The sequence below is a fragment of the Chiloscyllium punctatum genome, chromosome 34 (assembly GCF_047496795.1).
Source record: "Chiloscyllium punctatum isolate Juve2018m chromosome 34, sChiPun1.3, whole genome shotgun sequence".
In the NCBI taxonomy this organism is placed as follows: domain Eukaryota; kingdom Metazoa; phylum Chordata; class Chondrichthyes; order Orectolobiformes; family Hemiscylliidae; genus Chiloscyllium; species Chiloscyllium punctatum.
Window position 1 is genome coordinate 37,825,265 of NC_092772.1, and position 16,500 is coordinate 37,841,764.

The 16,500-nt window shown below is 45.4% G+C and overlaps 1 protein-coding gene across 2 annotated transcripts in view; it reads left to right on the forward strand.

Annotated features, from left to right (window-relative positions):
* Positions 1 to 16,500, forward strand: part of LOC140458797 (cell adhesion molecule CEACAM5-like) — an 84,488-nt gene that overhangs the window by 40,975 nt on the left and 27,013 nt on the right. For both annotated transcript variants that reach the window (XM_072553437.1, XM_072553438.1), the window contains exons 8-10: positions 210 to 473; positions 12,485 to 12,760; positions 12,859 to 13,116. In XM_072553437.1, the coding sequence (XP_072409538.1) occupies positions 210 to 473; positions 12,485 to 12,760; positions 12,859 to 13,116 (798 nt within the window). The remainder of the gene's footprint in view (positions 1 to 209; positions 474 to 12,484; positions 12,761 to 12,858; positions 13,117 to 16,500) is intronic.

Sequence of the window (16,500 nt, forward strand, 5' to 3'; positions counted from 1 at the left end):
CCAGTCCCAGAATTGCACGGTGCAGAAGGTGATCCAATCTTTTGCCTTCGGCTGACATTTCAGTCCAATTGATGGTGTGTAGAAGACACATGCCTGTGTACTTTCTGTAGTGGTGATGGTGACGGTGATCTCCTTCTAGCTTGGATAGTCCACGACTGCTTCTTGTAACGGCGTAACTTTACGACAATACATTTGTGCGTTTATTTTAGATGGACCGGATGGCCCTAAAATATCCATTAATCCCGATTTGTCCATTTACCCCGCTGGAAGAGAAGTTACTTTTACATGTTCTGTGGACTCAAACCCACCTGCAGCAATGGAATGGTTCCATCATGAAACTTCTCTTCAACAGAAAGGGCGTGAGCTAATTATTGCTAGCATTTCGTTGAATCAAAGTGGAACTTATACCTGTCAGGCCTTTAACATTTTAACACAAAGATACAGTGTCTCAACTAAGCCAATAATTGTCGTAGGTAGGTAACACATTTTTCCATTCTGTTTCTTTGGTTTGTAGTTCACTTGTGGACTGGTGGAGGGGTCTCTTTTGTTTAACGCTGGGAACGGGAATAAATCATTTGATAATAAAAAATGGAGCTTCTTTCTCCCACTTGGCTTTGCTAATGACAGATAACATTGTACCAAGAAATAATTTTTTTCAGTACTCACTTCAGCATGATCAAACATCATTAAGAAAATATAAACAGTCCTAACTGCTTCAATATTTACTCAGTTGCAACCACAATTCAGGCTGCAATTGTCCGGTATGCTGTCATTAGCCTGCGCGTGAACTCATTTAGATCACAGGAAAATTTGCGAATTTAAGTGTTCAACCTTTAAGTTAATTTATTTATGTTTAGGGGTGGCACGGTGGTTAGCACTGCTGCCTCACAGCGCCAGGGACCCAGGTTCGATTCCAGCCTTGGGCGACTGTCTGTGTGGAGTTTGCGCATTCTCCCCAGTGTCTGCGTGGGTTTCCTCCAGGTGCTCCGGTTTCCTCCCACAGTCCAAAGATCAGGTGAATTGGCCATGCTAAATTACCCATTGTGTTAGGTGCATTAGTTAGAGGGAAATGGGTTTGGGTGGGTTACCCTTCGGAGGGTCGGTGTGGACTGGTTGGCCCGAAGGGCCTGTTTCCACACTGTAGGGAATCTAGTCAACCTGCTTCAAGGATATGAATTGGTGAGCCATCAAAATGGCTCACCAGAAAACATTTATATACTACAGCGAATTTTTGAATGAAGTTAAGCAGCCAACTCTGCAGTGATCAATTCTGAAACTCCTATCATTGATGTTTCATTGTAATATTTTTAATAACTTTAAGCTGAGAGTGAAGGTCCTAAATGCCCTTTTGGAAATGTCACTGGTGTAATGAAAAAATTATTATGAATTATTTTGTGTGTTCGAATATTAAAACAGCTCTGAACTTACTGGCTCGCACAGATGTTCTAACTATCCAAACTGTTTTAACCCCTTGAAATTCTTCCCACCTTCTAGTCCTTGTGCCTTTTCAAAGGAAGAATTTAAACTTGAAAGGGGAGCCATGTCAATACAACAGCACAGAGCGAGATTGTTCAGCTCATCAAGTTAGTGCTGTCCATTGTCTTGTAGCCTTGTGGGTTTCAACACATCAGGAGTGGACCCTGATGCCTTTTCAAGGGAGAGAGGGTCTCCACCTCTACTTCCAAACTGGGCGGTGGATTCCAGATCTGATGCAGAAACCTTTGTCCCCTCTAAACCTTTTATTGGTCACCTTCGATCTGTGCCTGGTGGTAAATGAGCTCACCGTTAAGGGAAACAGGTCTTCCCTGATCCGAACCCCTCACTATTTTGTACACCTCGGTAAAGTCATCCCTCAGCCCCCTCTGTTTGAAGGAAAACAATCCTGGCCTCTCCGATCTTTCCTCATGCCTGTAATTTTTGAGCCCTTGCCAATCTTCTCCAGAGCAGTTACGTTCCTTTTGTAATTGGGTGACTGGGAACTGTACACTATCCTGTAGCTGCCTTATACACGTCCTGCATTGCATCGCTGTTGTTTGGATTCGATATCTTGCCCAAAAATAGGTGAGAGTTGGTGAAATGGTGAAATCTATTCTTCATTTCACATGTTCCTGCATCTTACAGTACCTTAAACGACCTGTGAATGTGTATTCTAACCCATCAAAAAAGTAATTTTACTGTTGTTACGATGCTCAACCATACATATTCTCATGGCCAACGCAACAGATACATTCAACCCAATTTGTCTTGTTGCTCATCAAATGTACTTGCATGGTCAAACAAAGTTCCCTTCACAGTAAAGGTTCAGAGAGAGGCCAGTTTTACATCTCTATTGGAAAAGGCTGTGCAAACATGGAGAGTGGAGAGCAAGACCACTGTAGGAGAATAGTTTCACACACTATTTAGATCTGATGTTGGTACATCAACGCTTCCCAAACGGTTTCCCATCATGACCCCAGTGTGGTGGATGAAGGTTGTCAAGATTCAACGCTCTAGAGAGCCACAGTTGGTGGTGGGGGGGTGGAATAATGGGTGGGAAGCAGTCCCTGAAAGTGGCGGGGAGAGGGGAGTATGCCTATGGGGCAAGAAACACGTACCTATGAGAGAGGGAATGGGAATGCCTGCAGGAACGATGGGAAGGGGTGCACCATGGTGTGGGAAAGACGCCAAACTGGGAGGAGTTTGGTGTGGAGGTGTGCCTGTGACTGGGTGGGGAGGGGGTTTCAGTGAAGAATGAATGAATGAATGAATGAAATAATTGTCACATGTACTTTACAGTGAGAAAAACAGTAAAAATAAGTGTCGCCGAGAACTGGCACCATTTTGAATGGTTTATGAAGAAGAGAAAAAAGTACAAAGATGGGTGGGTTACTCTTCGGAGGGTTGGTTTGGAATTGTTGGGCCGAAGGGCCTGTTTCCACACTGTAAGGATTCTAATTCAATTTCTAATTCTAAAATATAGCTTAAACAAAATCCATTAGTCCTGAGCCAGAGGTTCATTTCTCTCTCTGTAGTGCCAAAATGTGGTAATTAGGTTTTGCATTCCATAACTGCGAGATCTTGGCTATCACCAATTGGCTTCCAGTTGCCAGCAATGACAGGCAGAAGCTGAACTCCCGTTTGTGTCTATTGAGAGCGTATTCTGTCCGAATGCTCTCATGGCTTTGAAGGGACAGGCCATGCTAACATCACAGCATTCCTCCAGCCCATTTACCACCGGATAAACATCCATCGTATCATTGTACAATGCACCTCGCCACAATGATGCGTTTGCCGTGAAAGCCATCCCTTTCGCCTCACCAACACGAACAATCTCCACCAGCATGTGTTCAAAACGCGAGCAGCATGATGTCCTAGCTCGGGGAATGGCGTTGAGTTGGGCCACAATGCAATTGTGTCTGGCTGGTAATTCAGAAAGAAATGGGATGTTTGTGATTGTTGTTGGAGCTTTTGTCTTGTTCAACTCCACGTCAATGGAACTCAGTAACAAAGAAATATCTATTCTACCTAAATTGATAGGTTAAATTTAAAGGAGAAAGTGAGGACTGCGGATGCTGGAGATCAGAGCTGAAAATGTGTTGCTGGAAAAGCGCAGCAGGTCAGGCAGCATCCAAGGAACAGGAGAATCAACGTTTCGGGCATCAACGTTCCTGAAGAAGGGCTGATGCCCGAAACGTCGATTCTCCTGTTCCTTGGATGCTGCCTGACCTGCTGCGCTTTTCCAGCAACACATTTTCAGGTTAAATTTAAAGCCCTAATCTGCTATATCTCTGCCTGCGAGCATGATAAAGGCATAACATTTTAACAGAGTGTCCAGTTCTGGTCACCCTGTTACAGGTAAGATATTACTAAGCTAGAAAGAGTTCAGAAAAGATTTTACCAGGATGTTGCCGGGAATGGAGAGTCTGAGATATAAAAATAGACTGGAGAGGCAAGGACTTATTTCACTGGAGCTTAGGAGGTTGAGGGGTGACCTTTATAGAGGTTTATAAAATCATGAGGGGTGTGGATAAGGTGAATAACAGGTGTCTTTACCCTCGGGTGGGGGATTTCAAGGGAAGGGGGCATGGTTTTAAGATGAGAGGACAAAGATTTAAAAAAGACACAGGGGGCATTTTTTTTTACACGGGGACTGGTTCATGTGTGGAATGAACTTTCCGAGGAAATGGTGGATGCGGGCACAGTTACAACATTGGGATAAAGATATGATCAGGAAAGGTTCGGAGGGATATGGGCCAGGAGCAGGCAGGAGGAGCTAGATTAATTTGGGATTATAGTTGGCATGGAGTGATTGGACTGTAGGGTTTGTTTCCGTGCTGCCTCACTCTATGACTCTGACTAAGTATTTAGCTGTGCACTTGTGATGCCAAAGCCCACGAGGTTATGGGACAAATGCTAGAAGGTATTTGTAGAATAATTCCGTGATTGCTTTTGACTGGCACAGATGGGATGGGCCAAAGGGCCGTTTACTACATTGTAGAACTCTGCGACTCCACGTTGTATCTACGGATAATCTGTTTGCTAATTCGTTCTGACAAGACGTCAGAGCTTTTGGCAATGAAGAGCCGCAAGTAATTCTTTAAATGGTTTTGGTTAGGCCACAGTTAGAGTAATGTGCGCATTTCTGGTCACCACAATGCAGGAAGGTTTGAGAGCACTGGAGGGAGCGCACGGGAGATTCGCCGGGATGTTACTGGGGTTGGAGCAGTTTGGTTCGGAAGGGAGACGGGAGAAATTGTTTTCTTTCGAGCAGTGAGGATTGATGGAGGCAGCTGCTGGAGATGGGTAAGATGAAGGGCATGGGCAGGGCGGAAAGGAAACAGCTGCTCCCCTCAGTTGTAGGGTCAGCAACGAGGAGAGGGGTGGCATAATTTTAAAGTGACAGGCAGGAGGTTTTGAGGGGATTTGACAAAAAAAAACGTTTTCACTGGAGAATAGCGATAATCTGGAATGTACTGTGGTGGAGGATAGTAAAGATGAGAAACCACACAATCTTTCAAAAGTAAGAGGATAGACACTTGAAATATCATAACATTCAAAGCTACAGACTAAGTGCTGGGAAAATGGGATGAATGATGATAGATTGGCGCAGACTCAATGGGCCAATGGCAACTCCTGTGCTGTATGACTGCATGACCCCATAAATAAAACTCAAAAGCGTACTTTTACAAATTTGGATCTGTACCCTCTCGGCTTTTCTTTCAGTCTCCTTTGAAGTGCTTTTCTTCAGGTAATCATTTCCATCAAGTTTACTTTTCCCTACAGGAACCTACAGGGATGGTACTGTGGTTCAGTGGTTAGCCTCACAGCACCAGGGACCTGGGTTCAATTCCAGCCTCTGGCGACTGTCTGTGTGGAGTTTGCACATTCTCCCCGTGTCTGTGTGGGTTTCCTCCGGGTGCTCTGGTTTCCTCCCACAATCCAAAAATGTACAGGTTAGGGTGAATTGACCATGTTAAATTGTCCCATAGTGTCCGAGGATGTGCAGGTTAGGGTGGATTGGCCGTGATAAATTGCCCCATAGTGCCCAGGGATGTGCAGGTTAGGGTGGATTGACCGTGCTAAATTGCCCCATAGTGTTAGGTATATTAGTCAGAGGGAGATGGGTTACTCTTCGGAGGTTTAGTGTGGACTGGTTGGGCCGAAGAGCCTGTTTCCGCACTGTAGTGAATCTAAAAAAAAAACCTTTATTTTTAAGATGTTACCAGGGCAACATCCTGGTAAAGTCTTCTTCATTTGAATGTGCCAACTCGGATGGCACCATAGCTCTGCTGCCTCCCAGCGCCAGGGACCTAGGCTCGATCCCACCCTCGGGCGACTGTGTTGTGTGGTGTTTGCACGTTCTCCCCGTGTCTGTGCGGGTTAGCTCCAGTTTCCTCCCACAGCCCAAAGATGTGCAGGCTCGGTGGATTGACCATGGGAAATTGCCATGGTAGACCCACATTGGCATTAGGGAGAGAACTCCAGGATTTTGAACCAGCGAGGGAGTGGCAATGTATTTCCAAGTCAGGGTGGTGCGTGGCTTAGAGGGGAATTTCTGGGTGGTGCTGTTCTCATGTATCTGTGGCATTTGTCCATCTAGACAGGAGTGGGTTTGGAAGCTGTTGTCTAGTACCCTTTGGTGAATTGCTGCAGTCCATCTTGTAGATAGTACACACTGCTGCTACTGATCGTCACTGGTGGAGAGGAGTGGATCTCAATCAGGCAGGATGCTTTGTCCTGGGATGGTACCCCATTTTCAGTGTTGCTGGAGTTGTACTAACCCAGGCAAGTGGGGAGTACTCTGTCTCACTCCTGACTTGTGCCTTGTTGATGGTTGAAAGGTTTTGAGGAGCCGAGTTATTGAATATACTATTCCGATGCATTGATCTTTCCCAAACCTATCACGAGTTCTCACATCCTTTGGAAAAATAATCTCATGTGCGCTTTCATTATACTCTGCTCTCAAAAGGTAAAGTGCACTCTCCCTTTGTACAGATGATTGCATGGATAGTTTCCTCTTTTCAAGAAAAAGATAGATAGAGCTCTTAAAGATGTTGGAATCAAGGGTTGTGGGGATAAGGCAGGAACAGGATACTGATTGAGGATGATCAGCCATGATCATAATGAATGGTGGTGCTAGCTCAAAGAGTCGAATGGCTGACTCCTGCACCTATTGTCTATTGTAACATTAAGGAGTTTAGTCAAGTATTGTAAATACCTTCTGATTTCATATTGTGTGTTGTCTGTTGGTCCACAGTCCCATCTGTTCTATACTGTTGAAGGGATGACTAAGTAACTGTATGCTGCAGTCAGTCACCAAGTTCAGCGCAGAGTTAAAATTTATAACAAACACTGCAAGTGCTGGAGAAACTCAGCAGCATCTATTGAGAGGAGGAGAAGAGAGTTAATGCTTTGAGTCCAATTACTCTTCATCCAGACTCTTAGCAGCTGGGAAAGATGATAGGTGTGGGGGAGGCAAGGAGGTGAGATGAATCGATGGAGACGGTGCCGAAAGAGGGGGAGAACAGGCAGCACAGTGGCTCAGTGGCTAGCACTGCTGCCTCACAGCGCCAGAAACCCGGGTTCAATTCCCACCTCGGTTAACTGTCTGTGTGGAGTTTGCACGTTCTCCCCGCGTTTGCGTGGGTTTGCTCTGGTTTCCTCCCACGGTCAAAAGATGTGCAGGTTAGGTGAATTGGCCATGCTAAAATTGCCCGTAGTGTTGGGTGCATTAGTCAGGGGTGAATGCAGTGGAATGGGTCTGGGCGGGTTACTCTTCAGTGGGTTGGTGTGGACTTGTTGGGCCAAAGGGCCTGTTTCCACACTGTAGGGAATCTAATCTAGAAGTAAAGGAGGTGAAGAAGGTATTATAGGATCTGTGGTGGGCCATTCAGCCCCTCAGGCCTGTTCATACATTCAGTAATCTGTGGCCAAACTCCATATACCTGCCTTTGTCATATATGCCTTAATGTCGTTGCTTAACAACAATCTAAGTGTTTCAGACAAGCCAAAAGAGTGAGTGAAAATTGCTGGGTAGAGTGCTAATGAGAGGTGCAAATGGTTGAAAGTGGGTTGACTGTGTTGGGAACAAAGAGAGAGAACATTTCCTGTAGTCATAGGATGTGTTCATGCACTGAGATTGTTAAACTCAGTTGAAAATGCAAATTGAGTTCCTTCAGGTAAAGGAGATTAAATTTAAAGTTTGACAGTGTTTTCAACAAACCTATTTGCATCCAGTTAGATTCCAGGCAAGTACCGTTCAGACACTTAACACTGTGGCGAGACTTGTTTGCAATTGCCAAACTGAATTTCAGACAAGTCATATCCAAGACCGGAGGGTGTGAGCTATCGGCAGAGTCTGGATAGGCTAGGACTTTCTTTCCCTGGAGCTAAGAGGTCACCTTAAAGAAGCTTATAAAATCAGGAGGCCACAGGGATAATGTGAACAGTAAAGGTCTTTTCCCTTTGTTAGGGGAGTTCAAAACCAGACGTTCAAGGTGAGAGGGGAAAAATTTAAAAGGGACCTCAGAGGTAGCTTTTTTGCATGGAGGATGGTGTATGTACCCAACTACCTGTTTGAGCAAGTTGCAGAGGTAGATCCAATTACATTTCAAAGACATTTGTGCAATTACATGAATAGGGAAGGTTTAGAGGGATATGGGCCAAATGCAGGCAAATGGGACTAGTTCAGTTTAGGAAACCTGGTGGGCATGGATGAGATGGGCCGAAGGGCCTGTTTCCGTGCTGTATGACTCTATCTTGGCTATTCATTTGGTTTGTCAGAGTTTGAAATCTTGTTGGAGTGAGCAAACATTTAAAAAATCCACTTGTAAGTTCAGGTAGAAAGTTACCAAACAATCTACTTAGAGTCATAGAGATGTACAGCATGGAAACAGACCCTTCGGTCCAACCCGTCCATGCTGACCAGATATCCCAACTCAATCTAGTCCCACCTGCCAGCACCCGGCCCATATCCCTCCAAACCCTTCCTATTCATATACCCATCCAAATGCCTCTTAAATGTTGCAATTGGACCAGCCTCCACCACATCCTCTGGCAACTCATTCCATACATGTACCACCCTCTGTGTGAAAAAGTTTCCCTTTAGGTCTCTTTGATATCTTTCCCCTCTTACCCTAAACCTATGCCCTCTAGTTCTGGACTCCCCGACCCCAGGGAAAAAACTTTGTCTATTTATCCTATCCATTCCCCTCATAATTTTGTAAACCTCTACAAGGTCACCCCCCCCTCAGCCTCCAACGCTCCAGGGAAAACAGCCCCAGCCTGTTAAGCCTCTCCCTGTAGCTCAAATCCTCCAACCCTGGCAACATCCTTGTAAATCTTTTCTGAACCCTTTCAAGTTTCACAACATCTTTCCGATAGGAAGGAGACCAGAGTTGCATACAATATTCCAACAGTGGCCTAACCAATGTCCTGTACAGCCGCAACATGACCTCCCAACTCCTGTACTCAATACTCTGACCAAGAAAGGAAAGCATACCAAACACCTTCTTCACTATCCTATCTACCTGCGACTCCACTTTCAAGGTCTCTTTGTTCAGCAACACTCCCTAGGACCTTACCATGAAGTGTATAAGTCCTGCTAAGATTTGCTGTCCCAAAATGCAGCACCTCACATTTATCTGAATTAAACTCCATCTGCCACTTCTCAGCCCTTTGGCCCATCTGGTCCAGATCATGTTGTAATCTGAGGTAACCCTCTTCGCTGTCCACTACACCTCCAATTTTGGTGTCATCTGCAAACTTACTAACTGTACCTCTTATGCTCACGTCCAAATAATTTACGTAAATGACAGAAGGTAGAGGGCCCCTCCAGCACTGATCCTGTGACACTCCACTGGTCACCGGCCTCCAGTCTGAAAAACAACCCTCCACCACCACCCTCTGTCTTCTACCTTTGAGCCAGTCCTGTATCCAAATGGTTAGTTCTCCCTGTATTCCGTGAGATCTAACCTTGCTAACCAGTCTCCCATGGGGAACTTTGTCGAACGCCTTACTGAAGTCCATACAGATCACATCTACTGCTCTGCCCTCATCAATCCTCTTTGTTACTTCTTCAAAAAACTCAATCAAGTTTGTGAGACATGAGATGATGCGTAATATCTACCAAGTGCCTGGCTTAGTTAAAAAAAAATAAATGCAGAGATGGAAATGCTCACTTTAATATTTTTAACCTGGCTGATCTGTGTGTGCAAATATCTGCCCTCAAGTTATAATGAGGGGGAATGAAAGTGGTGGGTGCGTGGAATGCATTGCCCCCCAATGATAGTAGAGTCAGAGCAAACACAGGAATGGCAGTAAATTGTGTAGGTTAGGTTGATCTTAGATGATGATAAATGCTCGGCACAATATCGTGGGCCGAAGGGCCTATACTGATCTGTGCTTTATGTTCTGTGGTGGCTCAGTGGTTAGCACTGCTGCCTCACAGCACCAGGGACCCGGGTTCGGTTCCAGTCTCGGGCGACTGTCTGTGTGGAGTTTGTACCTTCTCCCCGTGTCTGCGTGGGTTTCCTCCGGGTGCTCCGGTTTCCTCCCACAGTCCAAAGATGTGCAGGTGAATTGGCCATGCTAGGTTGCCCACAGTGTTCAGGGATGTGTAGGTTAGGTGCATTAGTCAGGGATAAATATAGGGTGGGGCGGAATGGGTCTGAGTGGGTTACTCTTCGGAGGGTTGGTGTGGACTTGTTGGGCCGAAGGGCCTGTTGGAATTCTGTAATATGTGCGATGTTCCAAAAAGGTTTTATGCATTTAACTGAAGTTTAGGTTCTCAATGTCAAAAAACCCTGCTTTTTATGGTGGAATCATTACTAAAAGGTTTACAGGTGGTGTGTCCTGGGTGTTGTGGTTTTATGACTGGACTGTTACTTCAGTGTGTAATCTGCTGAATCTAAATCCTGCAATGGTAGCTTTTGAATTCAATTTGGCGGCTTAGTGATTAGCGCTACCACCTGATGGTGCGAGGGACCTGGGTTCGATTCCAGCCTTGGGTGACTGTCTATGTGGAGCTTGCACATTCTCCCCAGTTTTTTCCGGGTGCTCCGGTTTCCTCCCACACTCCGAAGATGTGCAGGTTAGGTCGGTTGGCCGTGCTAATTTGGCCCGTAGTGTGTGCAGGCTGGGTGGATTAACCATGAGGAGAGTGAGGTTAGGTTGGGGGAGGTGTCTCTGGGTGGGATGATCTCTAGGGAGTAGGTGCAGACTTGATGGGCCGAATGGCCTCTATCTGTTCTGGGGGGGATTCTGCAGTGTGTACCTTTCCCACAGGTTTGCCACTTGACCTGCTATCTGAGACTACAAACTCAAGACCTCAAGCAGACAAGAACTTAAACCTCATTCGTGCCCCAAGCCCTTCCCTCTTTCCAATGCACTGCAAGAAACAAATCATTAATCTGTTGCAAGTCAGTTTTGGCGAGTCAGTAATCACACTTACTGACAGACACTTCTGGCTTGTGGTATACAAGTGGCTCCAGATATCTGGCAGCTGAGATCAGTTGGATTTAATTAGGTGTGCTAACAATCCCTCGGGCAAAATAAAATGTTGCTGCAAAATAAATACCGAAGATAAAATCATCTGCAATGAAATGCGTTGAGTCTAAGGATTTATGTGTGGAGTTCTCGCTTTAAGTCACCCTGTTTAAAGATCTTTCACTTTAAAGTTGTTGCTGTCCTATGTTCACTCTCCTCATTTAAAGTCCTGCTTTTCATTTTAACATCCCTTACTTCCCAGCTATACCTCATATGATTGCACCTCTTGCACCATCATGAGTCACTTCATTGTGATGTCAGCTGGACCCCCACATCCCCCAACTCTGACTGGTTGGTGCCAATGTGTTTGTGCTGATGTCCAAAATCATTTATTTCAAAATTGTGTCTCAGGCTCTGAGTAAACTTTTCAAAAGTATGTCTATATTATTTTCTCTCTCAACATCTCTATTCTTTTTAGCCAGACAAGTAGAGGAACTGGTCAGGATTTAGTTATTTTCAAAGAATTCTCTGCTGCGCTATGCATTACGTATCCAGATACAATAACTGAGGAATGTATATAGTGTCTGTACCATATTAGAAATTCTTTTACCATTGCAAGCAAGAAGTTTTCTTTCCTAACTGAAGTTTTTCTTGAGTTGGTTTGCAAGTTATTTCAACAAGGAATGCATGATACAGCACATGTCTGCCACAGTATTTCAACCTTTGCATTAGTTAACCCAGGCAACGGTTTTCCCCAGGAACCTAACTCTGATTTTAACATTGATTCCTATGAGAAACCATGCTTCACTTAAAGTTGCAAGTTTCAGGAGGGCAACCCTGACTTTGAGTGTGGGAACCATGTACTTCCACCTTACGTTTTTAGCTTTCAGGCTAGCAACGTTAACTCAAGACATTTTGTGAAATAATACTCCGCTGTTGTCTGACGAAGCGTAGACTTCTGAATTGCGATAGTGTGCAGAGCATTCTCATAATATTGGAAGGACTTGAGATCCAGGAAATAATTGCTGGCCGAAAGATCAAATGCTGCAACCTCTCCATGATTAGCTGCGGTAATCTTGGGGGCAAATTTGTCAGTTCTGTTCAATGTCAAAATGGACCCTAACTTGATTAAGTTTAATGAGTGGCATTTTCTCACAAGAAACAGAGATGGGGGCTGGAAAAGTCAGCCTTGGTGGGACAAAGGGCCCCTCGTCACTGTCCTGTCTCCAGCCTTGTGGTTCCACCCATCGATAATTCATATTTCTGTTCCTCTCTGTGCTCTCCAACCTCGCTAATCTTTTCCCAAGCGCCGTTTGTGGTCGGTCTGACTTAAAGCATCGATTTCAAATCATCGCACGTCTTTTTACAGGTAACTATGACGCCGTGATTTTAAAACAGTCTGCAGTTTTGCGTGGGACGTCGAAATAAAAAGATAAGCTTAAATGGAGAGCCCGGCGATCACTGAGCGGGGAATCGAAAGTGATATAACACCGTGTCATTTTCCAAATTTTATTTACAGTGCCAGTTTCTAACGTCAAAGTATCGTCCAACAATTCGGTGCCAGTAGAAAGCCTCCATGCCATTTTATTGACTTGTGAGGCCAAGGGCTCTATACAATTAAGGATATGGTATAAGGATAACAGCCTTCTCAAGGACAGTGACAGAATAAAAATATCTGAGGAGAAAAAGACACTGACTATAATCAGTGTTAACAGAAGCGACTCTGGAACATATACATGTCAAGTCATTGGTATCACTAACAACGCATCTGGAAGCTTTGACCTGAAAATTAATTGTGAGTACACAGAAACCTTGAGGAGTTGGTTTACATTTACTATCAGCGATTCTTTTAGGTGCGAAGGCAACACGTGTTCTCTCGATTCCTTTTTGTAGATGGACCGGAGGCAGTCACTGTTGAACCCCCGGGGCCAAGTCACCTTGAACTGGGGCAATCGCTTACATTACGTTGCTCTGCCCAATCCGTCCCTTCAGCTGCCTATAGATGGTCCAACGGTAATGGGCTGTTAGACAGCGGACAAACGTACAACATTGAATCGACAAAGGAAAGTCCAGGTGGGAATTATACCTGTGAGGCTTATAACAACATAACCAGACATACCAAAAGTGCTACTATAGAGGTAACTATTGAAGGTGAGTAAACGTTTCACCAAAACAGACTAACAGCATTTTGTCCATGTGCTTCACTCCATATGTATGTTTCTTTTCTATGTTCTTCTTTCTGTGTTTACTGGTAATAACAAATATTTCTTTCTAATGTAACAAAATAACAATATTGTCAATGTCTATGAGTTTCTACAGTCACATCAATAACACAAAGTTTATACCTGCAGCACCATTCACAACTCCTCAGAGACTGGGGCAGTACATATCCAAATGCAACAAGACCTGGACTATATTTGGATTCGGGCTGACAAAACAGCAAGTCAAATTCATACCACGCAAGTGCCATCAACATTAGCGAATCTATCTATCACTCTCTGACATTCAACAGCATTACCATCACTGAAAGCCAACTATCAATATCCTGGGGTTTACCATTGACCAGGAACTCAACTTGACTCGTCATATGTAGTGGCTACGAGACCAGGATAGAGGTTAGGAATCCTGCAGCGAGTAACTCACCTCGTTGCTCCCCAAAGCCTGTCCACCATCGATAAGGGATAAGTCAGGATTGTGTTGAAATATTCCGCACTTACCTGGATGAGTGCCACTCCAACAACACTCAAGAAGCTCAACACCGTCCGGGATGAAAGAATCAGCTTGATTGGCACCACGTCCGCAAACACTTACTCCCTCCACCAAAAATACTCAGTGGCAGCAGTATGTACCATCTACAGGATGCACTGCAGAAATTCACCTAAGCTGTTAAGACAGCACCTTCCAAATACATGACCATAATCATCTTGAAGGATGAGGGAAGCAGATTCATGGTATAATAACCCCTCCGCTCCCACCACCACCACCCCCCCCGCCCACCTCAAGTTCCCCTCCAAGCCATTCTCCATCCCGATTTGCAAATAGAGTCACAGAGTTTGTGTGGAATTTGCATATGCTCCCCATGTCTGCGTGGGTTTCCTCCGGGTGCTCCGGTTTCCTCCCACAGTCCAAAGATTAGGTGGATTGACCATGCTAAATTGCCAATAGTGACCAGGGCTGTGCAAGCTAGGGAGATAAGGCCATGGGTTGTGCAGTGTTAAAGGGAAAGGAATGGATCAAGGTGGGATGCTCTTTGGTGGGTCGATGGGCTGAATGGCCTGCTTCCTCACTCTCGGGATTCTCTGATTCTACTCCAGCGACTTGCTTGAGAGAGGGACAAGGCTTAATGTTCCAGGATTTTGGTGTTTCAGGCAAGGTTGGTGAGATATAAAAGGAAGGGGTGTCAGGTAAGGATTATCCCAGCTAAAGGAAAACACCTTGAGAGGGCTTATCCAGCAAAGCTGAAAGGTGAGATCGCGGGAGTAGCAAGGGTGCAGGCCTCCCTACAGCTTCTGAGGTGATTAAAAAGGTGATAGTGGTACAGACGTGTGGACGGGTTATGGAAAAATGTACAGATCACGGGTGGGTGATGTTAACTTCCCCTACAGTAAATGAGGGTCCCTTGGTGCGAGGGTCTTGGATGGGGGTGAGGAGGGGCAGTTGTGAGGTGTGTCCAGGGCAGTTTTTGAAACAATATGCAGACAGTTCAACGAGAGACAGGACCATACGAGACCTGGTATTGGGAATGAGCCCGGAGCTCTAAGTTTCAATGAGGGAGCATTTCAGGAGCTAATGGCCATAATTCTGGACAAATTTAAAAATCCCACAACACTAGGTTATAGTCCAACAGGTTTATTTGAACCACCTGATGAAGGAGCAGCGCTCCGAAAGCTAGTGCTTCCAAATAAACCTGTTGGACTATAACCTGGTGTTGTGGGATTTTTAACTTTGTCCAGCCCAGTCCGACACCGGCACCTCCAGATCATAATTCTGTCAGTTTTCAGTTACTCTTGGTCAGGATAAGACTAATCCTGGAGTAAAAGCATAAAATGACTAAACTGGGGGGGGGGGGGGGGGAGACTGACTGGGGGCAGCTGTTTGAGAGTGAATCCACATTTGCCACAAAGGCCAGCTCAGGACCTGTGAAAATGAAGGATAAGGATGGCAAGGTTCGGGAACCTTGGATGGCAAGAGAAATATGTTGGTATGCCTTTGAGCTTTGTCAAGTCAAAATCATGCAACTCCCTTGCTAACAACGGGGGGGGGGGGGGTCGGTGGGCCTGTACCGAACAGACTACAGCGTTTCACGAAGACAACTCAACAACTTCACCAATGAAACTCAGGACAAGCAAAAAATGTTGACCCCTCCAGCGGCAACCATGAATGGTTGATTTTAAAACGGTGGTATCAAATTGGAATTTAAAAGTGCCAAAGATGCTTCTTCGAAGTCCTCAGACAGTTGAGGAATCTTATGTTCAGATCTAATCCGTATTTTTCCAGCGTGCATAACTTTGCCTCACAGAAAGTGCCAGAGGAAGGTGGACTTTGCAAGTGCAGAGTTCCCGGCTGATCTCAAGATTGCCGTTCGGTACTCGATATCACAACTCGGATGAATGCTGGTCTTGTAACAAGCCTAGCGAAGGCTGGAGAAACTCAGCAGCGTCTGCAGAGGGAAAACAAACCAGCTCTGAAAAGGAGTCATGCTGGGCTCGAAAAGTGAACCCTGTTTGGCTCTCCACAGAAGCGAGGAGAAGGTGAGCCCTGCAGATCGCTGGAGGTCAGAGTCGAGAGTGTGGCGCTGGAAAGGAACAACCGGTCAGGCAGCATCCGAGGAGCAGAAGCCTCATTCCCCGATGAACAGCTTATGCCCGAAACGTCGACTCTCCTGCTCCTCGGGTGCTGCCTGACCGCCTGCGCTTTTCCAGCACCACACTCTCGACTCTCCACAGAAGCTGCCAGACCCGCCGAGTTTCTCCAGTAATTGTCTGTGCTGGTTTCAGATTTCGCATGTGGTTCATTGCTTTCATTTGAGCACAGCAAGGTTTGTGACTTATGGTTCTCGTGCTAGAGAGATATCTTCCCGTCTCTGTTAACACTCGTAGTCTGTAATGGTTCCCTTTACCTTCAAGTTATTGCTGTCTGATTCCAGCAGTTGGAAACCTCTTTTGTTCACACATTTGTATGTTGCTTTCTGTAAGTATACCCTCTCACTGGTAACTGCTACGACATTAAAGGATATTCAACATTTAGACACAGGGCAAAAGGAAGAGGTAGTTGCGTTAGTGCTGACTGAGAGGAATGAGGTCAGTGGATGTCTGCATCAGAAGGCAAGGAATGCAGAATCAGTTTGGGTCAAGTTCAGCAAAAGCAAAGAGCTACAGTTCTTGGGCCGAAATTGTCTCTCGGTTACCGAACCTCCATCGTCCTGTCAGAGCAGTAGTCGCACTGTTGACAGAGCAGGAAGTTAGAGATGCAGTCATCATGTGGGACTTCAACTGATAGATGAGGGAATGCACTGATGCTGTGGAGGAGAAATTC